Consider the following 23,694-nt stretch of genomic DNA (forward strand, 5'->3'; position numbering starts at 1 on the left):
TTTTGAAATTTTCTGTTCAGCTCTTGTACCTCCTCATTCTTCCATTTGCTTTAGCATCTCTATGCTGCAGAGTAAGTTTCAGAGTCTCTTCTGACATCCATTTTGATCTTTTCTTTCTTGATAACATTTTGCTTTCCTCCTGTATGAAGCTCTTGATGCCATCTCACAACTCTTGTGGTCTTCAATCTTATCAAAATGTATCAAATGTATCAAATCTGTTTTTCAGATGACCTCTAAATTCATGTTGTGGTGATGGTGGTTATGTGCCATGGAGTTGGTTCAGATGCATAGCGACCCTGTACAGGGTTTCCGAGGTTGTAAATCTTTACGGGAGCAGAAAACCTCATCTTTCTCCCACAAAACAGCTGGTAGTTTTGAACTGCTGACCTTGTAGTTCACAGCCCAATTTGTCACCACTACACTACCAGAGTGGAATATATTAAATGTCATATTTTGGTTTTTGTGGATTTGTTTTCATTTTCTTCAGCTTCAGTTTAAATTTGCATATGAGCAATTAGTGGTCTTTTCCACAATCTATTCCTGGCCTTGTTTTGGTTGATGATATGGAGTTATCCCACCACTTCTTTCCACAAATATAGTCAATTTGATTTCTGTGTATTCTATCTGGTGAGGTCCATATGTATTGAAATGAACAAATCATTGGTTTTTCAGAATTCTATCATGCAATCTCCAGCATCATTCTATCACCAAGTCCATATTTTCCAACACTGATCTTTCTTTCCTCTTTGTTTCCAACCTTTGCATTCCAATCACCAGTAATGATCAATATATCTTGATTGCATATCTGATCAATTTCATCCTCACTGGCTTTAGTGGTTGGTGTGTAAATTTGAATAATAGTGGTATTAACTGGGCTTCCCTGTAGGCACATGGATATTACCCTATCACAGACAGCGTTGTACCTCATGACAGATATTGATATATTCTTTTTTACAATGGATTCAATGCCACTTTTTTCAATTTGTCATTCCCGCCATAGTAAACCATGTGATTGTCATATGCAAAATGGCCAACACCAGTACATATCAGCTCACTAATGTGTACAATATCAATGTTTATGTGTGTCATCTCATTCTTGACAATTTCCAATTTTCCTTGATTCATACTTCATACAATCCATGTTCCAATTATTCCTGGATGTTTACAGCTGTTTCTCTTCATTTTGAGTTGTGCCCCATCAGCAAATGAAGGTCCAGTGGGCTTTATTCCCACAGGCTTTACTCCATTTGCATCATTATGGCCAACTCTACTTTGAGGAGGCAGCTCTTCCCCATTCACATTTTGAGTGCCTTCCAACTTGATGGGTTCATTTTCTGGCATTATATTTGATAGTGTTTCTCTGCTATTCATAAGGTTTTCAGTGAGTAAATATTTGGAAGTAGTTTGCCTGTCCTTCATCCTAGTCTGTCTTCATCTGGAAGTTCATCTGAAACCTGTCCACCATGGATGACCCTGCTGGTATTTAAAATACCTGTGGCATAGTTTCCAGAATCACAGCAACTCACAAGCCACCACAGTATGACAAACTGACAGACGAGTGGTGGGAACAAAAGTGAAGATCAATTATGAATGGCAGGGTTAACCTTTAAAATGCATCTGTTGTTGTTGTTAGCTGCCATTGAGTTATTTCTAACTCCTGACAACAGCATGTATGTACAGTAGTACTATACTCTATAGGATTTTCAACGACTGTGGCCATTCACAAGCAGATTACCAGGACTTTACTTCTGAAATGTAGTTATTCTGCTTGAAATAAGAATAAATTGTTCTTCTTTTCTTTAACTATGTTATATGCCAACTACTATTCTGAGAATTGTACATGTATTAACTTGTTTAATACAGCACTACGAAGTAGACTTTTACTTATTTGACAGAGGGAAAACATCAAAGGTATAAGGATATTGCACAACTTTTCTAAGGTTACTAGCAAACAGTGTATGCTTTTAACTACTCCATCTCTCTACCTCTCAAAAACTTCAAGGCATTTCAAAGAGCTATTTTAAGTAGTTATGTCATAAATGCATCATACTTTCTTGGTTTTTCATATTACTAATCTGCATGCTCTAATTTTTAAATTTGTGTATAATCTTCACAATATTTTGCATTCAGGTCACCCAGACTCTGGATCATAAGATAGGATATTGTTAACTTAATAATGTGTCTTCACATTCTGCTTTTACTACCTGATAAACCCTGAAAAGCCAATATTACCATGCATTATAACTAAGTGAAAATTTTGTGTCCCAAGAATTTCTTATTGTTAATTGTTTCTGAGACTCTACCTTTCTGCCTTTTGTGAATTTGTTTCTGCCTCTTTACTGCATCCCACCACCCTTTGTCTTACCTACATCAATCCCTCTGTGTATCTGTTCTACCAATCCCTTATTCTCAGAACCCAAGAATCAATCCCATTTGGACAGATGTGGAGTAAACCAATTGACTATCTGTGCATGTCATCCATTCTTCTCTCCTCATAACAACACTTCTCCACCACATAATTCTGGATCTCCAAGTTGTATGCAGAATCTCCAGGACCAGAAACAGAGATTGAAAAGAAACAATGAGGAACAAAACAGGCAGTCAAAGAATAAAACATCTTACCATAACTTCCTGGTGTTAGAAACAGAAGTGAATGTCCAAACATTCAAAAGGCAATTGTCCTCAATTAACTTGATTCACAAAGGGATATATTATAAGGTTAGCGGTTTGAAGGCAATGGTTCCATGTTCAAGTTGTATAAGCCGGACTCCCAGTACTGCCATTTACTAAATACAATCCTGGTGAGAGACTTGGCCTCTCTGTGTTTCCATCACTTTCCCCATGGAAGTAACATACATAAAGCCCTGGTGACAGTTATTACTTTGAGTCCTAAAACTTTAGTTCTGGTTGAACTTTCAGAAGCCAAACTCTAAATTTTATTGATGATTCAACTGAGATTTTCTACTCAAGTGGTCAGAGCATTTGCCACTCCATTGTTGGCCTTTCTAGAAGTTGCTTGGTTACCATACAGCCTTTTATTGTTTCTGCTTCATTTATGAAGGTCCAGTGTATGTAAGTTGTTTTCCTCTGGAGGGAATAGATTTATACTAAGCAATTATCTCACCTACACTCTACTTTGAGGCTAAGGACAGAAACTGAGACAGGATTAGAGACGCTGGAGGTGGGCATGGATCACAGTGAAGAAAACTACCCTCAACTCGGTCTCACAAACAGGATTGTGGGCCATGACATAATCGTCTTCACACAGACCTGGAATAATAAAAACAAAAACACCGGGCAGTATTGACCACAAATTTCATCCCTCTGCTTCCCTGACAAAAGGAGAATGAGGAACAGGTTTGAGTGATAAAAAAACAGGACCAAGTACAGATTGAAATATGTGTACAGACTGAAATAAGTGTACAGAAGTATACTGTAGACCTCGGGTGGCACTGTAGGATAAGCACTGGACTGCTAACCACAGGTCAGGTGTTCAAACCCACCAGCTGCTCCTTGGAACTGACTCCACAGAACTTAACAACAACACAAGTATAGTAATGAAATAAAATCAAAGCACACACACACACACAAAAAAAAAAAAATCAAAAAATTATTTTAATTCTGAATTGAATAGAACAAAAAGATCAGCTTATATGGTACCTTTGGTATAGGTATCACCTCAATGTAAAGAAAACAAAAACCTTCACCACTGGATCAATAAATAACAACCAAATAAATGGAAAAAAGATTGAAGCTGTCAAAGACTTCATTTTACTTGGATCAACCATCAACACTCATTGAAGCAGCTGTCAAGAAATCATGTTGCATTAGCAAATCTGCTGCAAAAGACCTCTTTATAGTGCTCAAGAGGAAAGATGTCAGTTTGAGGACTAAGATGCATCTGACCCAAGCCATGGTATTTTCAATAACCTCATATGCCTGTGAAAGCTGGACAGTGAATAATGAAGACCGTGGAAGAATTGATGCATTTGAGTTCTGGTGTTGAAGGAGAGTATTAAAAGTATCATGGACTGCAAAAAGAACAAACGAATCTGTGTTGGAAGAAATACAGCCAGAATGCTCCTTGGAAGCCAGGATGGCCAGACTTCATCTCTCATTCTTCTGACATTCCCTGGAGGGACCATTCCCTGGAGAAGGGGATCATATTTGGTAAAGTGGAGGGTCTGATTAAAAGAGGAAAGCCCCCAACAAGATGGGTTGGCACAATAGCAGCAGCAATGGGCTCAAGCGTAGCAATGATTGTGAGGTTGACACAGGACTGGGCAGTATTTCATCCTTTTGTACATTGGGTCGTTATGAGTCAGTATTAACTGGAACAATAACAACATATGATATGCATGGAACTAGTCTAACCTTAGAACAAATTCTGAGCTATGGGACCCTGGTTTAAAAATGTTGTTAAGTGCCATTGTAATAAATAAATAAAATTAGTAAAACAAATAAAGTAGTAAAAAACAAAAGCAGCTGTAATTGATACCACTGTATCTATATCCATAGGTGTGCACAGAGCATCTCTCTGGACTTAGGAAGAAATACTGACTGTGGGCCTGGGCTCTGATGACACACACAGATGTGCACATATCCTACAGAGTTTAGAGCCTGCCTGGCAGGAAAAGGACAACATTCACATATTTGAGCCTTGTTTATTTCAGATGAAATCTCATCATTCAGCTCTGTCTTACTCTGCTCACTGTTAGTCCACCAAATATGCACAGACTAGATCTTAGGCCTTAAATCTTCACTAACGTATCTGGAAAGAGTCCGGTGAAGGTAAGACACATGGGATTTTTTCATTTCACTCATTTACCCACTGAACTTTTTTTTACTACCACCACCACCCCACCCACTTTTCACAAACTGGTAGCATTAATAGCAGATATTGGGGACATATCTTAGAATGATGATTTCTGCCTCGAAAGTGCTTCTATTTGTACTAAAACCAGAGAAATTTCTCCTCCCACTATGCTTACACCACATAAAACAACCAGGAAAACATTTTAGTCATTCCTTAACTACAACACCAGCGCCCTGCAGGATAAGCACTGGACTGCATAGTTGGCCATTACAATCCACTTCCTCTCCTCAGAAACGCTATACAGGATGACTATGAGTGGGAATTGGATCCATGGCACTTACCAACAACAACAAATACAGCATCACTTCTGAGTAACTACAATGAAGGAAACTTCAAAGACCCCTACAGGGAAACTAAAGGCTTAACTAGACAAAAAAGTGAGGTGAGTGTGCAAAGAAAAAAATAGAAACTGGATTTCCTAAAGCCCAGCTTATTCATAAAATTAGGGGAAAGAGTTTTTCGATAACTTACCCTCTTATGAATTTTGATAATACATTAATAAATTCGCCTATTAAATGGAGGTTACTCACTGACCAGGTTCCCAAAAAGAATCATAACATTAAAGGGCACATCTTTTGGTCAACTAGAGCTGTAGTAGAAAGGAGAGGAATTGGGATTCAAGAACTAGATAAGCTATTAAACTTGCTTTGTGATCTTATGAAAATCAGGTTTCCTCTCTGGGTCTCCTTTTCCTAACCTATAAAATATAAACATTTTTATGATTCTTGTGATAATCCAATTTTAAAATTCTAGGAGACATCATGAAGAGAAGTGGACAGAGGGAAGAGTGTTGAACAAGAAGGAAGCCGAACAAAGGAGAAGTAGGGGAAGGGGAAGAAGGGGAGTTAGAAAACAACGATTTTTTTTTAAAATAAGATACTAAAAAGAAGTTTTAATGTGATGCTCTTAATGTCTATTTTTCATCTTTACGCATTTTTAGTTTACACACAGAGAAAGTTTGGATAATGTGGATTGAGTGAGTTAGTGAATGTAACGCTGGAGAAGCATTCCAGTAGGAAAGGATATGACATGAAAAGAAGAGAGAGCTGGAGCATGCTCCTAGTCTAGAAATTTAGAAAGGGTTGTTCCCACCCTAGGGCAGGAGCGTCCTGCCAAACTCGAGTAGGCCTTGTCTTCCTGCGCGCCACCTTACAACCGCCAGGGGGCGGTGCGCAGCGGTCGGGCCTGGACGGAGGCGGGGCTGCTTTAAATTGCAGCGCCCACAGTTTCGCGTCTTAGTCCCAGAGCCTGAGCGCAGCAGCGTCCGAACTCCAGCGCCTACCAGAGCCCCTAATCGGTCCCAGACTCTCTCTAGCGGCGGTGCAGAAAGCAGGAATCTCTGTTAATAGCTGCTCCTACGAGCGGTTCCGCCACCTTCGAAGCCCAGGTGCACGCGTGCAAACTCTCCGCCCTCTCCACCTGTCTCTTCATAGCCAGCGCGGGCGCCGAGCGAGCCATGGCCAACGCGGGGCTGCAGCTTCTGGGTTTCATCCTGGCTTTCCTGGGCTGGATTGGCGCCATCGTCAGCACCGCGCTGCCCCAGTGGAAGATTTACTCCTACGCTGGCGACAACATCGTGACTGCTCAAGCCATGTACGAGGGACTGTGGATGTCCTGCGTGTCGCAAAGCACTGGGCAGATCCAGTGCAAAGTCTTCGACTCCTTGCTGAACCTGCCCAGTAAGTGCAAACCCTCATGCACCGCGGCCACCTGGAGACCCCGACCCGACCCGGTGGCCCCATTAACTAGTAGTGGCTACTCCTGATTGAGCTGTGTGATTATCAGTGATCATTGAAGTAGTATTCTCGATGTGTGCTTTGAAGAAGTGGGAGAACCCTGGTTTAGACTAAGGGGAGACCTCTTATTCTCTGGGCGACTCTGTTCGCCTCTCTAGGTGTGGTTTCATCAAAATTCTGATGAGGGTCTGGGAATATTGATGAGGGTGACCCCCAAACTCCAGTTGAAGCTCTTTCCCTGGATGGTTTTAACATTATAAGGGGTCGCTATGAGTTGGAACCAACTCGACACACAACAGGGTTTGAATTAAAAAATAAATAAATGGAATGCCTTGAAAAGTTTACAGTTTCAAGTTTGTAAAATGAAATAGATAATTCCTAAATTAATTGGTTGGTTATGTGCCATAGAGTCGGTTCTGACTCAGCGACCCTGTATAGAGTTTCTGAGGTTGTAAATCTTTACCGGAACAGAAAGCCTCATCTTTCTCCCGTGGAATAGCTGGTAGTTTTGAACTGCTGACCTTAAGGTTAGCACCCGATCTCGTAACCACTACACTACTGTTGTTATGTGCAGTGGAGTCGGTTCCGACTCAGCGAGCCTACACAGGGTTTCCGAGGCTGTAAATCTTTACGGGAGCAGAAAGCCTCCTCTTTCTCCCGCGGAACCGCTGGTAGTTTCGAACTGCTGACCTTAAGGTTCACAGCCCCATTCGTAATCACGACGCTACCAGAGCCCCTTACTAGAGCTCCTTAAAGCCTAAACATAAGCTGTTTTTGTTTTTATTTTAAGGTAACAAACCCCAAAGGATTTTTTTTTTTTTAAATTATCTTTACTACGATTTTCCATAGTAAAAGTCACATTCTACTTAGAATGCCCCACCCTAGTGCCTTCTACTTGCCTATAATTTTGGTCCTCCTGCTATCAAAATCCCAGTTAAGGGTGGAGGCCCCTTTGCATCTTTTTCCAAGACTTTGTTCCTTTAAAAAGCCTCTTGAGATTCCTCCTCCCCACCCCCACCCCCACCCCCCCAAAAGGTTTAGCTTTCAAGCTGGGAATCTTCAGAAGAGTCAGACCTACCGGATAGTGGTGTTTTAAAGAGAATGCTAATAGCAGATAGAAAAGTATGACAAGAAAGAAAGGTTCTGAATACCTTCTGAATCTTAACAATGAAAGGGTGATTGAACGTGTTGAAAAAAAAAAAAAAAAGAATCAGAAAAGAAGCAAGTGATGGAAGTTGAGGTTGGGGTAGTGGGGCAGGAGGTTAGGGAGAGATGAAGAGAGTCATGGCTTCTCCAAGTTTCTGTCCTGGTGAAGGAATTTCTCTGTGATGGATGTTCCCAGCTCACTTTTGTCAAGTTGGAAAGGGTTATGTACAGTGACATATATCTAAGGCTGGTGTGGAGAAGGATCGTGGGATTGTCTTTGCTTCCTCCTTTTTTAAAAATAAAGGTTATTGACTGCTATGTGAAGAAAGTTATTAAATTCCCACTTAATTAGGTAATGAGTGTTCATGACTGAAGTATTTTAAGATATCACCTTAGTTGCTATGCATTGTGTGTCTGTTATTCTCTTTAATTAACTTGAAAAGCGTCCTTAGTCTTTGCTTGTATAAACAACCAATGCACTCTCCTGTCCCAGCCAGCCCAGAAGCTCTTTGTGTGCCCAGTGTGAGGTGAGCAATTAAACTGCCCTGGAAGGTAAAAGGGCATTGCAGTTGCTGAAATTTACTATGGTTGCTTTCTCCATTCCTGCTGATGAGCAAATTTTAGTAGTGCAAGGTGTTTTGTAAAAATCTGTATGGTTTCCAGTTATAAAACATGTTTTGAATCTATCTAAACACTGGTGCAATTTGATCACTCCATATGTGAAGTCTTGAGTGTTGGCATTTCAGCGATTCAAATTATCCATATTTGTTGTTATGAAGTACCATGGAGTCGGTTCCGACTCATAGTGACCCTGAACAGGGTTTCCGAGGCTGTAAATCTTTATGGGAGTAGAATGCCTCATCTTTCTCCTGTGAAACTGCTGGTAGTTTCGAACTGCTCACCTTGACTCATAACCACTACACTACCAGAGCGCCTTTATATCCCAAAGTAATCTATAATTTTATTAAGTATGTGCTGCTTTGTGCCCTTTGTGTTATATTTACTCTCCTAACATGAACAATGGGGGAATAATCACTGAATTACCCCATGGATGGTGTCAGAGACTGTACATATTGGGTACGTTGTTGAGAGACCCGTAGATAGAGAAAGTTCTAAAAGAATTCCTCTCATTGTCAATTTTAATCCTTTGATGAAAACTGTTTACTTTCAACATGCTATATAGGTTTTCCTTTGGCTTTCTTTAATTTATGTTTTAAGTACTCAAGTAGATCTTCCTTATACATGATAATGTGTTAAAATGTTTACTTTCATTTGTTCCTAATTACACAGTTGTTAAAGTTTTTAAAGCAATGGTGGAAGAATTATACTCTCCTCTCAACCCCCAACACAGTTTCTCAGATACTTTTCCATAAACTGTTGTGTAAAAACTAAAGAAGTCCTTCTATATGGGTTTGATTTTTGTTTTGTTTTTTTTTGTTTTTTTTTTATCTTTTCCTCCATATCAGATTCCTCTTTTATTTTGGCTAAGTCAGCATTTGTCCAAGGTGGGGCTGAGGCCTCTCTCTCAAAACTGATTAAAAACTGAGTCAAAGAAAGAGCTTTGACTCAAGAGTTCTCTCCTCTAACATACCAGTGACTCACTGGATGCCTTAGGATGGAGCTCAGAGAATCTGTCTTCATTTCCTCATCTGGGCAATGGTGTTCACACCCACCTGAGAGAGATCTGTGGTAATGAGCCTTTGGCTAGTTTTGGTTTAGTTCTGTGACATCTACAAGTAACAAAGATTATCAGTAAATATACAGAGTATTCTTTATAGAAGGTTGCATTCCAAGGAGTGATTTTAGATGAAAATCTTGCTGCAAGCTTCCTGAAGTTGGGCCTTGCTCTCTTTGCCTTGGAGCTCATTGATGTGTAAGAGTTCAGATACAGGGAATGTTAAGCCTTTATAATTAGACAGATTACAAACCCCCTGTTCCCCTGTTCTAACAAGTGTCAGCTGTAAAGCACTAACCTCTATCTAGTGTCTGAAGCAGGATGGAAAATAAGATATAGAAGGACTTCTTTAGATAGTTTTTACACAACAGTTTATAGAAAAGTATCTGACAAACTGCTTGGGAAAATAAATATACTGAGAATTGTGGTTTACTCTAACAGCAGTTCTGTTCTATCTGAAGTACGTGATGTTGAATGATCTTACCATTGAAAGTTAGAATGTACAGTAGACATTTCTTGATTAGCGTGCACCTTTCCTTGTTTTGAGACAATTCTCAAACTTTTGAGAAGCTAGTGTCTGTTCTCTGTGCTCAGTTAATTGCTTCTGGTTGCTGAGCTTTTATAGTTACAGCTGTGGGAAGATTGGACAGCCCTCCTAGCCTGCACGGTGGGAGTTGTTCAAGCAGAGAATGAGTAACCATTTTGTAGGAATGTTGTGGGGAAGATCTAAGCACCAGACAAATGGAAGGTTAGGCTAGACTTCTCTAAGTCTCATCTAACCCTGAGATTCTGTAATTTGTTTATAAGCTCCTCTAGCCTGTTCAACTTGCTTTGCATGAATCCACATGTGTGTAGGTGTGCATAATGAGTATTGGTTGTCAGTGAGGTTTCCCAGCACTCTCACCATGATGTCAAGCTTTATCTGGGAGACAAAAATCTCTGACTTGGACAGTCTTTGGATCATAAAGCCAGCAGAGAGGAGAACACTTACTTACGCTGCCCCAGACTGCTTTACTCCTGCCGAACTGAGGGAAGTCAAGGGGCCATTGATTAATTTTGATTCTTAGAATGATGGAAGTTGAAACAAGAATTGAGGACCAAGATCAGTAGATCTCAGATCTTAATCTGGTTTTGCACAGTCTAGTTGCATGTATAAAGATAAACCACATGATCTTTCTGGGCTACAGTTTCCCTACTTACAAAATAGGGCAGAGTGGGAGGAAGGAGAGATGAGTCCATGATTCATTCATCCATTCAGCAAATGTGACCCTGTCCCTTTTCTTGGACCTAAGGATGCAGCTAAGATAATTTCTTTGTTATTAACTGCAGTGACTAAAGAAAAAGGACAAATGACAGAACTTAGGTTTCTTTAATGAGAGTGAGGAGTAAATGAGACAGAGGTAATACAGAGACATTAATTTAATCATGAGACAATTGCTTTAAGAAACCACACACACACAGAGGGAGATAGCAAAACTGTTTCAAGATAGCTTAAAAAGTGGCCTCATCCCAAATCACTTCAATTATTTCCTATGCTTTATGTTTTAAGGACACACCTTATGGTCACCAGTTAATGCATAATAAAATGGAAATACTAACAATGAGGACTGTTGAGAAATGTTGAACTTTGGTTAAAGTGAACATTTTAGTAGTTGAAAAAGCCATGGGAATGTAGCTCACGTAATTGGGGAAGGCAAGAGAGCCTAGTCATCCAATGGTTCTTTATTTGCCTAGTAAATACTTCATTGGCAAAGAGGTACTATGTAAAGATACAGATATAATTGAAATCTATTTTGTTTACGGCATACAGTGTATAGAGTTTTAATATAGTCAGTAAAAAGCACCAACAATGACAGGTATTTACAGGCTGTTCTGTGTATCACGACTAAAGCTTTAGGAGGAAAAAGAAACACCCACATACTTGTATCTTCTTGTTCTTTCGGCCTTAATGTTGATTAACTTAACCAGTAGATCAGTAATTTCTAACTGATTTTTTTTGTGTGTTTTATAAGTAAAGATCTTTGTACGTTTGTTTTGGTTTTTCTTTTAATTATACTTTTTATTTGAACATGGTGAGAACTCCTTAGGGGGTCTTTAATCTCAAGATTATCAGTCTAGCTAAGCATAATTAAAAGACTGCCTTTTCTGTTTACTGCTGAATAATGATAAGAAACAATAATGTAACATTTAGGCTGGTTTGCTGCCCAGATTCACTGTTGACAGCTTTAGTTGTAAGAACATCTGTCTGTTATAGCAACATCTGTAAATTGGAGGCCCCTAATAACCTGTGAGCTGTAGGATAAGCACTGAACTTCAAAGTAGGTTTGATCTGCAAGGTTGGCAGTTCAAACTCACTAGTCACTTCTCAGAAACCCTATACAGAGTCACTGTGAGTTAGAACTGCCTCATGGTACTTAACAACAAGAACCTTAATGGAGTAGTGGGTTACACATTGTTGTTATGCATTGGGCTGCTTTTCTGCTCCTTATAGATTTATAGACCTGGAAATCCTTCATAGAGTCCCTATGAGTCAGAATTGACTTGATAGTGGTAAGTTACTTTAGTGGGCTTTCTTTTTAGGAACCTTAGTGAAAATCATGTTTTTGCTCCTAAATTAGATCCAGTCAGACCAGCTCATTATTATAAGTATTGGATTACACTCTATCTCTTGTCCAAAATGCTATTTTATATCTTTCAAACAATTCTCTCAGCTTCTCTGCACTGCTGCCACTTTAATCTATTTGAAGAAAACATCTTGGGAGCTCATTGGATACATAATTTTAAAAAATAGATCAAGTTGAGCCCAAAGTACATTTTTTCTCCCCTGTCAGCATGAGTCTCTGACTTTGAGTGATCTGAGTTAATTCTGTCTTTGTGTAGCAAGATTTTAGCATTTACAAAATCCCTAACAAGGATTTTCTCAGTGATATTACAATGATGTGGATAAGCACAGAGGACCAATTCTTTTTACCTTATCTTAGTACAATTTTTAAAGTATAAAATGAATGTTTTAATTCAAACTCATTGAACACTGACTCTGAATCCATGGGGACTTACCAGATGCTGTGCTTAAGTGCTTTGAGTGCAAATACAAATACATATCTGGCCCAAGCCATCAAGGAACTCACAATTACATATTCTAAGTCTCTGACTTTAAAGGCTTCCATAAGACCTTAATTTGAAGGATTCATCTAGTTCCAGCTTAAAACTGCAATTTAGATTCTATCTGTGCATAGAGCCCTTATAACTTGTAATGTATCACTTACTTATTTTGACATCATTATATATGCCTGGCTAATGAGTTTTCTTGTAGTTAGGATTCACAGCTTTTTTTCTTTTTTCCTTAACATTTTTCTCCATATATATCAGTATAGGTCACTATAGGTTTAATATGTCCCCTTTGAGATACAATGAGATTTTGTATTTGTCAATCTAGTATGGAAAAGCACAAATGAAATTTTGTAAGTTAATGGTGGTGGTGGTGTTGTTAGGTGCCATGGAGTTGGTACCGACTCATAGCAACCTTATGCACAGCAGAATTAAACACTGCCTGATCCTGGTACCAATGCATAAATGAAATCATGACTTTGTATCATAACTTTCTCACAGTTCTCCTTGACCAACTAGTTTAAAATGAAGCATGCTGCTATCCCCTTGCTTTATATGACTTACATGATCCCCAAATTTCCTCCTTTCCCATTTTCATTATACAAACAACAGGTTCTTTATAAAGCCATAAACCATGGTAAGGTAACTAGCAAAAATATAATGAAAGATCTACATCCTCCCCACTTAGAAAAACTTAGAGATGAAAAATGTGAATACTCATTAGTCCCCAGTAGATTCAGTAGAGAGTTAGAGTAGTTTATGCATGTGTGTTCTGTGCCTGGGAGGTCAGTGGTTTTAGGCAAGTCTGACTCATGAGACCTGGAGACTCCTTGTGAAGAGGACCCTGTGATCCAAGTGCTCAGACCTGCTCGGCTGCTGGCTTGTTGTTTCCATTGGAATAAAGATCATGATGATTGTTGAAGAAGTAAGGTCCATTTTGGAGTCCTACAAGTCAACCAAGGTGGAAAGCATGGAGAGAGACAGGAAGAAAGCAACAAAAGTGAATTAATAAAGAGTTGGGATAGTAGCTATCTGTAAGAAAACCAAGTGGAGGTTTTCTCAGTATTAATATTTGAAGGGCTGTTGTGGGAAAGGAAGTCCTGGTGTGGTGCTGTAGAATAAGCAGTGGACTGCTACGTGTAAGATTGATGGTTCAAATCCACCAGCCATGCCTTGGAAACCCTATATAGGGTTGCTATGAGTTGGAACCAACTCAACGGCACTTAACAACAATTACAGGAAGAGTATTTACTAATTGTGTACTGAATATGTTGTTCATTAGAAGGACAGTATATTCTAATTGTGTGCTCTAAATATCTAATCATTAGGTGCCATGGAGTCGATTCCTGTTCATAGCGACTCGAGACTCGATGCAATAAAGTAGAAGTGGCCCATGTTACAAAGTAGAACAGGACCATAGGGTTGGTTTGAGGTGGGGGGGAGTTCTTTTTTTTTTTTTTTTGCTATTATGAAAGTAGATTGCCAGATATTTCTCCTGTGGAGTTGCTAGGAAGGATTCAACATTGGTGCCTCCAGAGCTATATGCTGAGGGTAAACATTTTACCCTTTCTTTAAGACTTTTCAAAGACTTCTGATTGCATTTGAATAAACTGCAAATCCATTGTCCTAGTTTATTCTGCATAACATATGCTTCCTGCCTATCTCACTAAAATCTACATTTTACTTTCCATATTCTATCATCCTCCAGAAAGATAGCCATCCCAGGTTGCTCAGAACTGGGTGGTTTTCTAGGATTCAAAACTTTCAGGTTTAAAGCCAGGACAGTCCCACACAAACTGGTCAGGCTAGTCACCCTCTCTTCTAGGTCCAAGGATCATCATTGTTACTTTCAGCATCTCTCCTCTCACCATTCTTTGGCAGTTCAATCTGAGTGGAATCTTTCCATCTGAGTGGAATTTTAGGAGCAGATATGAATCTGTGGTACATACAAGAGTTTCAGATTTTGTTTTCAATTTCCCTTTTAAGAAATAATTGTCTTCCCAATCGTAGGTGCAGCCGCTACTGGCGAGCCGAGCGGGGCTAAGTGGAGCCGAGCATCCGCCTGCGCGGCGTTGCCGGTTTAAGCGCAGTGCGGGGCCGCGGCCGAGGGCGGCGGTAGTGAGACCAGTGCTGCGCTCCAGCCCCCTTTTCCCTCCATGGTTTCTCTCCGCTCCTGAGAGTAAGTTGGCTCCAGGGGCTTTGCTTGCCCGCCGCCACCCGGGACCGCGCCGCCGGTCTCTGCTGCGAGCAGACATCTTCCGACGGCCCTCGCTGCACAGCGCAGGACGCCTCTCCCCACCTCCGCGGAATGCTAAGTGTGACGAGGGGGGTAGAGGAAACCATGGAGAGAAGGATTCACCTGGAACTGAGGAACCGGACCCCGGAAGCTGTTCGAGAACTTGTCCTAGACAACTGCAGATCAAATGATGGAAAAATTGAGGGTTTAACAGCTGAATTTGTGAACTTTGAGTTCCTCAGTTTAATAAATGTAGGCTTGATTTCAGTTTTGAATCTCCCCAAACTGCCGAAATTAAAAAAGCTTGAGCTTAGTGCAATAGAATCTTTGGAGGTCTGGATGTGTTAGCGGAAAAACTTCCAAACCTAACACATCTAAACTTTAAGTGGAAATAAACGGAAAGATATCAACACCTTGGAACCTTTGAAAAAATTAGAATGCCTGAAAAGCCTGGATCTGTTTAACTGTGAGGTTACCAACTTGAATGATTACCGAGAGAGTGTATTCAAAGTCCTTCCTCAGCTGACCTACCTGGATGGCTATGACCCAGAGGACCAGGAAGCCCCTGACTCAGATGTTGAGGTGGACGGTGAGGATGAAGAAGAAGATGAGGATGAGGATGAAGATTTTTATTTCGAAGAGGAGGAAGATGAAGACGAAGCCAGTGGGGAGGAAGAAGAATTTGGCCTTGATGGAGAATTTGATGAAGATGAAGAAGATGAGGATGACGATGAAGAGGAGGAGAAAGAAAGCGGGAAAGGTGAGAAGAGGAAGCGAGAAACAGATGATGAAGAAGATGATTAAGACCCCAAACAACCTGCAAAAAAAGAACTGTTCAGTATTGGTTGGACTGCTCATGGATTTGGTAGCTGTTTAAAAAAAAAAAAAAAGTAGCTGTGATACAAACCCCAGGACACCCACCCACCCAAAGAGCCAAAGAATAGTTCCTGTGACATTCCACCTTCTTCTATTTAGTCCCTCTTGGAAATCCACCACCAAGCTTGGGGACTTCACACCCCAACAAAATTGTTTGTTAGGTTTCCTTGTAAGACTTGCTGTAGCGTGGATAGCTGTGATCAGTGAGTCTTAACCATTTGTGGCTACCAGTTACGCTGAGATTGTAACAGCATTTTTACTTTCTGTACAACAAAGAAGCTTTGTAAATAAAATCTTAACATTTTGAGTGTTTTTCGTGCACTTCTTTGCTTCCTTTAAAAATTTTTTTTTTAACATTAAGATCTTTTATGTGACAACTGCCAAAAAAAATATTTTAAAGAATTTAAGTCAAATAAACATGTTACTCTTTGGTAAAAAAAAAAATAATTGTCTTTGTAAAAGTTGCTGGAAAATCAAAAGGCAGGGCATGGTTTAACACTGGAGTCTTCAGTATTCTCTTCATGCCACAGTGAGATTGCTGATTCCAAGAAGTTTTGTAATTCTCTTATAAACATCTTTAATTCCTGGTAAACCCAGAGTTCAAGAAACATGTGTTGTAATCCAACCGTATCTATCCCACCCTGTCTTCCTGAGCTAAATGTGAGGTTTGTGTGAGCCCTAGTATAGTCATGAGGTGAGTTGGTGGCTAATGAATTCATAGCTGATGGATATGTCAGAGGAGACTTTATTTTATTTTTAATTAAAGCAACTAAATCTTTATCTTGGATTCTAAATCTCTCTAAATTATTACAACAATGCCTTGTATAGTAATTTTACATACTTTTTAGAAAGAGGCTACATGGTTTGGTTATAGCAAGGATGGAAATGCTAGTGGGGGTGGTGGTGTTTTTATTGCTAAGTATGTCGTTGAATCAGTTCTGACTCATTGCAGCCAGTATAGGGTTTTCAAGAGTAACTGGTGGGTTTGAACTCCTACCTAGCAGCTAACAATCCACTGTCTATCTTACAGTGCCACATCAGTACTTCACACCAGATTTCAAAAAGTTCATGGAAGAATGGAATCTTTCCATGAACTTTTGTAGCCCCTTTAAGTCAGCAAGTTGAAATACAATGATGTTTTAGAATATTTTAATTTCAGTTGATTAGTTATCTATGCTATCAACCCTTAAGATACTAAGCCTGGGCAATGGTTTAAATTAGAAATGGAGATATATCTCTGCCACTTTTGAAGACCATCACATAATCAATTGTTCCAACTTGATAATTAAAGAGGACTCCTGGTGTGGAGCTGTAGAATCAGCACTGGACTGACAACTACAAGGTTGACAGTTCAAACCCACCAGCTGCTCCTCAGAAAACCTATACAGGGTCCCTATGAGTCAGAATCAACTCAATGGCACTTAACAACAACAACGTGTTTCAAAATACCATCATTCACATTTTGCTTAAAAGGCACTTGATCATGGAGACTAGTTACTTAGTTACTGGTTTAGTCAAGGTAGCATGGTTTTTTACAATGTAATTAATAAAACTGTTTGTAACAAGTTAATACTGCCAGTTCAGATCATAATCTTTATTTAAAAGTTAAAAATAGATCTAGAACTAAATTTAAAAAAAAAAAAGTTCTTTTATTAAACTATAATAACATTTAGCTTCACTTGACAGCACTTAACAACAAATTTTACAATATAATAGTTAACAGTTTTTAAAACTTTTTGATGTCTCTCAATAAGAACCCACCACCATGTTCCCAAACAATATCTCAAAGGTTATTTTGTTTTTTATTTAGAACAGTGGCTCTCATGTTTTCCCTTATTTATTGGAGAGATAAATGTTGCTTATCTAGCCATAATAATCTATGAAAAATTGATTTCTTAGCTTCTGAGTTCACCTAGTTTCTCAGAAATTAAATAAATGAGATTCAGAACTGCTGACTAATACCAAGATAGATTGTAAACCATTTTAATTATAAATGATTTAAAGGATCACACATAGGATTGTTATTTCTGAATTAGAAAGCCTTATTAGTAAGGATTACAGTGGTATTAGTTCAGCTAAACCTATTCAAGCAGAACATTAATTACTTTTCAGGTTGATTTTGAATTTATGTTGAAATAAAAATGTTAGAGCTGAAGGGCCTCTTATTCATCATGGAGCCTGGACTTTTGTTTTCCTTGAGAATAAACTGTGTTTTGATGGCTCTGAGTCACTTGAATGGTCCAGGTCTCCCAGTTAGTTACAGACAGAAATGTAATTAGAATTGAGGTCTCCTGAATTCTAGTTCAGTTTTCTTTCTTCCACACAATGTTGAAATCTACTTGGTTGGTTACTTCTACCACTCGTTTCTTGTTTATGTAGACCTGATGATTTTTAAATGTTCCAAAATGTTTTTTGTCAGGTACTTTGCAAGCAACTCGGGCTTTAATGGTGATTGGCATCCTGCTGGGACTGATAGCAATCTTTGTGGCCACCATGGGCATGAAATGTATGAAGTGCATGGAGGATGATGAGATGCAGAAGATGAAGATGGCTGTCATTGGGGGTGCGATATTTCTTATCGCAGGTAAGAGAAGTCCTGTCCCCCTTTAACCTTACCACTTAGCCCTAGGCATAGCTCGAGATTTAGCTTTCAGTTTTCATAGATTATGTTGGAATTTTTGCACTTGAATTGATTTATTTTCATCCTTTTGTCATCTGAAGATGTAGACCTTAATTCAGGTTAACTTTCAATTTCTCAAACAAAGAAGCCAATAAAAGCTTCAGATCTGTGCTTCTAATAGGTAGATGAATTCATTGAGGTTTCAGCTGCCAATTGGCTTGCTAAGACCAGTTTCCTCTGGTGAAAAAATGATGGTTTCTAACTGGTAACCCACGAAGGAACAATTCTGTGGGATTTAGAGTTTAGTAGCCATTTCTGTGGCACAGACTCTGTATAGAATACCTGACCAAAGAGAAGCTGGACATACTGAGAATATTAAGAACATGTGAATCGCATAACTCCTAGAGGAAAGTGTAGGGTGTGAATTACTGGAACAAAATGAGAACAGCTTTCCAGGTGGGCAGAACTGATTCCACAATAAACATGAAGTACTCGTCTGTGAAGGAATAGTCAGTCTGAATGGGGACGGAATGCTGCAACTGTAGGAAGTTAGATCCAGTGAGTTAGGAAAGAAAGGACAGAATGTCCTTGAAAAAAGAATGAGATTATATTGCCCATTGTTATTGTTGTTAAGTGCCTTCAAGTCAGTTCCAACTCATAGCAGCCCTGTATAGGGTTTCCAAGGGGTGGCTACTGAGCTTAAACCACCAACCTTGTGGTTCAAACCACCTTGCAGTCCAGCATATTAACTCACAGCGCCACACCAGGACTCCATAGAAAATATGAATTTGTTATTTTACTCAAGTGCTGAATGAAGCGTCTGATAAGATCCAGAAAAACGTGAGGTACTCCATTTGAAAGCCTTATACTCTGATTTAGCTTAAATAGGATGCCCTATAGCCCTGGTAAGGAGCTCTGGTAGCGTAGTGGTTACGAATCGGGCTGTGAACCTCAAGGTCAGCAGTTCGAAACTACCTGCGGTTCCGCGGGAGACTGCTGAGGCATTCTGCTCCCATAAAGATTTACAGCCTCGGAAACCCTGTACAGGGTCGCTATGGGTCGGAACCGACTCCACGGCACGTAACAACAACGACAACAATAGTCCTGGTAAGGAGCTCTGATAGCGTAGTGGTTACGAATCCGGCTGCGAACCTTAAGGTCAGCAGTTCGAAACTACCAGCTGTTCCGCAGGAGAAAGATGAGGCTTTCTTCTCCCGTAAAGATTCACAGCCTCGGAAACCCTGTACAGGGTCGCTATGGGTCGGAACCGACTCAATGGCACTTAACAACAACAACAGCATAGTCCTGGTGGAGTCCAGGTGTGGCGCTGTGGGTTAATGTGCCAGACTGCAAAGCCGTTTGAACTGCAAGGTCGGTGGTTCAAGCTCACCAGCTGCTCCTTTGGAAACCCAATACAGGGTCGCTATGGGCTGGAACCGACTCGAAGGCACTTAATAACAAAAACAATAGTCCTGGTGTGGTGCTTTCCAAATGCATTGGATCGCAAGGTCAGTTTGAACCATAAAGTAGGCAGTTTCTCTTCGGAAACCCTATGTAGCATTGCTATAGATCAGAACCATCTCTTAACAACAAGCCTAGTAGTTTATAGCAGTGTGATGGCACAGTGATCTACAAATTGGGCGGCTAACCAAAAGGTTAATGTTCAAGTACACCAGCCACTCTGAGGGAGAAAGATGAAGTATGCAGCTTCTGTAAAGATTTAAAGCCTTGGCAACACTAGTTGCAGTTCTACCCTGTCCTTTATGGTCTCTGTAAGTCATAATTGACTCAGTAGCACACCGGTGATATAAATCTACCACTCAAAAAAGCTAGAATAATTAGCCTTTTTCATCAAGGCTGTGAATAAACTTCCTGCAAAGCACCTTTCTTTGCTTGTCTTCTTGTGACTCCCTCCAAAGTGATAATATCACTCTTGCTTCAGTTTCAGGGACTTGCTAAGGAATAGGATTGCTGGTCATAGAGTGGTCTGTGTAACCAGCCACAAGCAATTTTTCTGTTACGTGTTGGATGGAGACTATGATTTTGAACCACTTTTTAAGGGATAAATGAAGGTACCCTGGAAACAGAATAGATAGTCTGTCTATGTTGATGCATTCCTAATTGTTGTTGTTAAGTGCCCTTAAGTAGGTTCTGAGCCTTGGAAAAACCAGTACAGAGTTTCCAAGGAGCAACTGGTGCATTTGAACCTCTGACCTTGTGGTTAGCAGTCCAGTGGTTATCCTACAGTGTCACACCAGGGTTCCATGTTCTTAATAGTCATTATTAAAAGTTTATTTCATTTCTTTGAGCAAAAAATCTAGGTATTCTATAGTTTATATAAATAATGGAATGAATGATTTAGACTAAGTAGTTTCTCTGGTATTACTGACATATGAACTGCTGTGGGAAATTGGGATTATGCTGCATGCGTTCCTCTCATGTGACACCCTTAGTGTGTTTGTGGGACCGGGTGAATTTAGTGATCTGATCCCTTCTGAGACACATCCTACTCTTCCCTGATGTCTAGCTGTTTAACTTTTTATTTTTGATTCATAGAAATGTAAATTTTGAGTTTTGCTCAAGAGAACTGTGGAAGGACTACTTCAAGTGGAAGTCCCTTTTTCAAGTGCACTGTATTTATATTAATAAAGATGTCAAGTTCTCCAGATTTGTACACTATGAACACTAGTATATAAAATAGATCTGAAGGAGATCTTGAATAATGTAAATCTGCTGAAAATTTTAACAAGAAAAAATATGGTGCCATTTATGACAAGTGACCTTAAATTTTAAGTGGTGAATAAGGTTAGACGTTGAATACATCATGTTTGATACTACAATGTCTCTAATATTAAAATAAAAATTCCAGCATTATTGAAGAGATTGAATTTGTATTAACCACTTTTAGATTGTTAGTAGACTGTATATTTATGTCCAGTGTTTTAAGAGTCTTTTGTTTTCAATTTCTATAGGCATGGCCATTTTAATTGCCACAGCATGGTATGGCAATAAAATTGTTCAAGAGTTCTATAACCCACATACCCCAGTCAATTTCAGGTAATGCTATTCATGTGTAAAATGGTTTATGCTTTGAGAAAATATCCTTTTTGTGTTCTGCAAAGTCCAGCTAGTACAGTGCTTTCCCAGATTTGCTTTCAAGAATCACATGACATTTTATGTCAAACTTGCAAACAATTTAACTGGCCTGTGACTCATGTTGACAATGAGTTTGATAATTACTTTAACAGCCTATACTGATGACAAAGTACTTCAAAGTAGGAAGTTCCAAGCTCTAGACTTTCTAACTCTATACTGAGCCTTTTATTCTTATTTTTTATAAACTATTAATAAAAATGTTAATATATTTGAACTTTCCTCTTTCAAGTGTATTCTGATGTTTATAACACCTAACTATGATTATGTATAACTAACAATTTATGCTTAATCGAGATAAAAATAGTACAACAGTAAGGATTGGTGAATAATTTATTTATTTATTTATTTTGATTCCTGAAAGTTTAATTTTACATAGAAGTTTGTTGTCATGTGCCATCTAGTCTGTTTTGACCCCCATAGTGACCCTATATTGCTTTTCTGAGGAGCGGCTGGTGAGCTTGAACTGCCGACCTTGTAGTTCAATCCAACTTTCCAGTCCAGCACATAAACCCACAGCACCACACCAGGACTCTACATCTAAGATTATGGTATAGTTTGTAGGAAGTGGCGATACCCCTTTGAAATGTTATGTTCCATCACATCTATAAAATTGACTTTCTGAAGGGCACCTTTCTTAGTATTGCGATTTGTGGAAGTTACAGACCTGATTCTTGACTAACAGGTAACCACATTCTTTGATCAGGAGCTATGCTCTTCATTTCAATGTCTTCACATCTTTAAAGACTAATGACTACATTTAGAGTCAGAACTTTAATTATTGTTTGTTAAATGCTAGGATGAATAGATGAAAAATCCCTGTGTTTGGAGAGATAAGGTGTGTTTCTTTTTTATATAATCATCCATGTATAGGAGAGAACACATACTGCAATGATTGTGTTAGAGCCCATCCCATAAGACATTTGACCTAGGGGCAGAAACTAGAAGTCAGTAGGCTGAAATTTTACTAGCGTAATAATACCAGTAGTCCATGTGAAAGCACTTTATAAATTGCTAGGCACTGTACAATTGTTATTTACAGTATCTCACGGGATTCTAAAAGCAGTCCATTGAGGCAAATGGAATGATTTTGCTCTGATAGAACAAACTGATGTTAAGAATTGAAGTTATCAGCAACAGCAAAAGTTGAATTTTGCATTGAAATCTAGGCCTTGTAAATCCAGTCCTTTTCCATCCACCCTCATTGTCCACAATTGTTCTATATATCTTACCCTTAATGCATTCATGTTATTAATCCAGAACAATCCACTGACTGCTTCAAGTCTTTTTTTATAAACCATAAATGTGGGATTTCAGTTTATCTGGAATCAACTGTTTAAGACTCGAGTAACTGCCTTTTTTATAACTTGTGGCCATTTCTTATAGAATGTGGTTGTGGCTACTTGGGGAAAGTATGATATGCTAAACTGTAGAGTAGGATCCATGGTTCAAATTCACCTCCAAAATATATAAACTTACTTTACAAGTCTTCTACACGTGGAAAAGTATGGAACTATTTGCATATTTACCTGGTATTGCATGTTATATGAGGAAGCCTTAAGAAATTTGTAGAAAAAAAAGAGTGTAAAGATGATGACATTTTCCCACAAACTTGTTGAAGCTCTCACATATGATCTAACTGCTATTGTAAATTATCAACAATTACAGTATAAAATATTTTTGTACATGTGTGTTAAAAGTACTTAACACTCAGGCACTATGGAGGGGATGCCTTTGGGGACCCATCTTTCTACATGGCCAGAATGACATACTTATTCGAAGGAAATAAATATCCATGTAATATCTATCTCCTTCCTGAGTAATATTCTAAGAGCTACCAATGGTTAAACAAATACCTTGTCTTTTCATTTTAGGTATGAATTTGGTCAGGCTCTCTTCACCGGCTGGGCGGCAGCTTCTCTGTGCCTTCTGGGAGGAGCCCTACTCTGCTGCTCCTGTCCCCGAAAAACAACCTCTTACCCAACGCCACGTCCCTATCCAAAACCTACACCCTCCAGTGGGAAAGACTACGTGTGACACAAGGCAAAGGACACCTGTTGGAACATACAGAAAATGGACATTGAAATAGCATCATCAATCTTAAGACCTTAGACTTTTGACTACTGTAGTCTGAACTTTGATATTACAAAAACAAAACAAAAAATACAAAAAAAAAAAAAAATTTAAATATCCATTGCAAAAATGGTTTAGTCTTCTTAGAGCTCCTTGCCTTAATACAGGAAGGAAGCCCCTTCCATTTGTATTACT

The 23,694-nt window shown here is 39.2% G+C and overlaps 1 protein-coding gene and 1 pseudogene across 1 annotated transcript; both read left to right on the top strand.

Annotated features, from left to right (window-relative positions):
- Positions 1-6,328: 6,328 nt before the first annotated feature.
- CLDN1 (claudin 1) lies at positions 6,329-23,463 on the top strand. The gene is made up of 4 exons (XM_006871873.1): positions 6,329-6,555; positions 18,073-18,237; positions 21,246-21,330; positions 23,301-23,463. Exons 1-4 carry the CDS (start codon positions 6,333-6,335, stop codon positions 23,461-23,463), a joined length of 636 nt encoding a protein of 211 aa, XP_006871935.1. The 5' UTR covers positions 6,329-6,332.
- Positions 14,883-15,581, top strand: LOC102822248 (annotated as a pseudogene).
- Positions 23,464-23,694: the final 231 nt, after the last annotated feature.

The sequence above is a fragment of the Chrysochloris asiatica genome, unplaced genomic scaffold (genome assembly GCF_000296735.1).
Source record: "Chrysochloris asiatica unplaced genomic scaffold, ChrAsi1.0 scaffold00177, whole genome shotgun sequence".
Lineage (NCBI taxonomy): Eukaryota > Metazoa > Chordata > Mammalia > Afrosoricida > Chrysochloridae > Chrysochloris > Chrysochloris asiatica.

Excerpts from the sequence above, each read along its gene's own strand:
- CLDN1 (XM_006871873.1), top strand. The coding sequence starts at position 6,333 with ATGGCCAACGCGGGGCTGCAGCTTCTGGGTTTCATCCTGGCTTTCCTG. Across the intron at positions 6,556-18,072 it reads CTCCTTGCTGAACCTGCCCA|GTACTTTGCAAGCAACTCGG; the intron begins GTAAGTGCAAAC and ends GTTTTTTGTCAG. Across the intron at positions 18,238-21,245 it reads TGCGATATTTCTTATCGCAG|GCATGGCCATTTTAATTGCC; the intron begins GTAAGAGAAGTC and ends CAATTTCTATAG.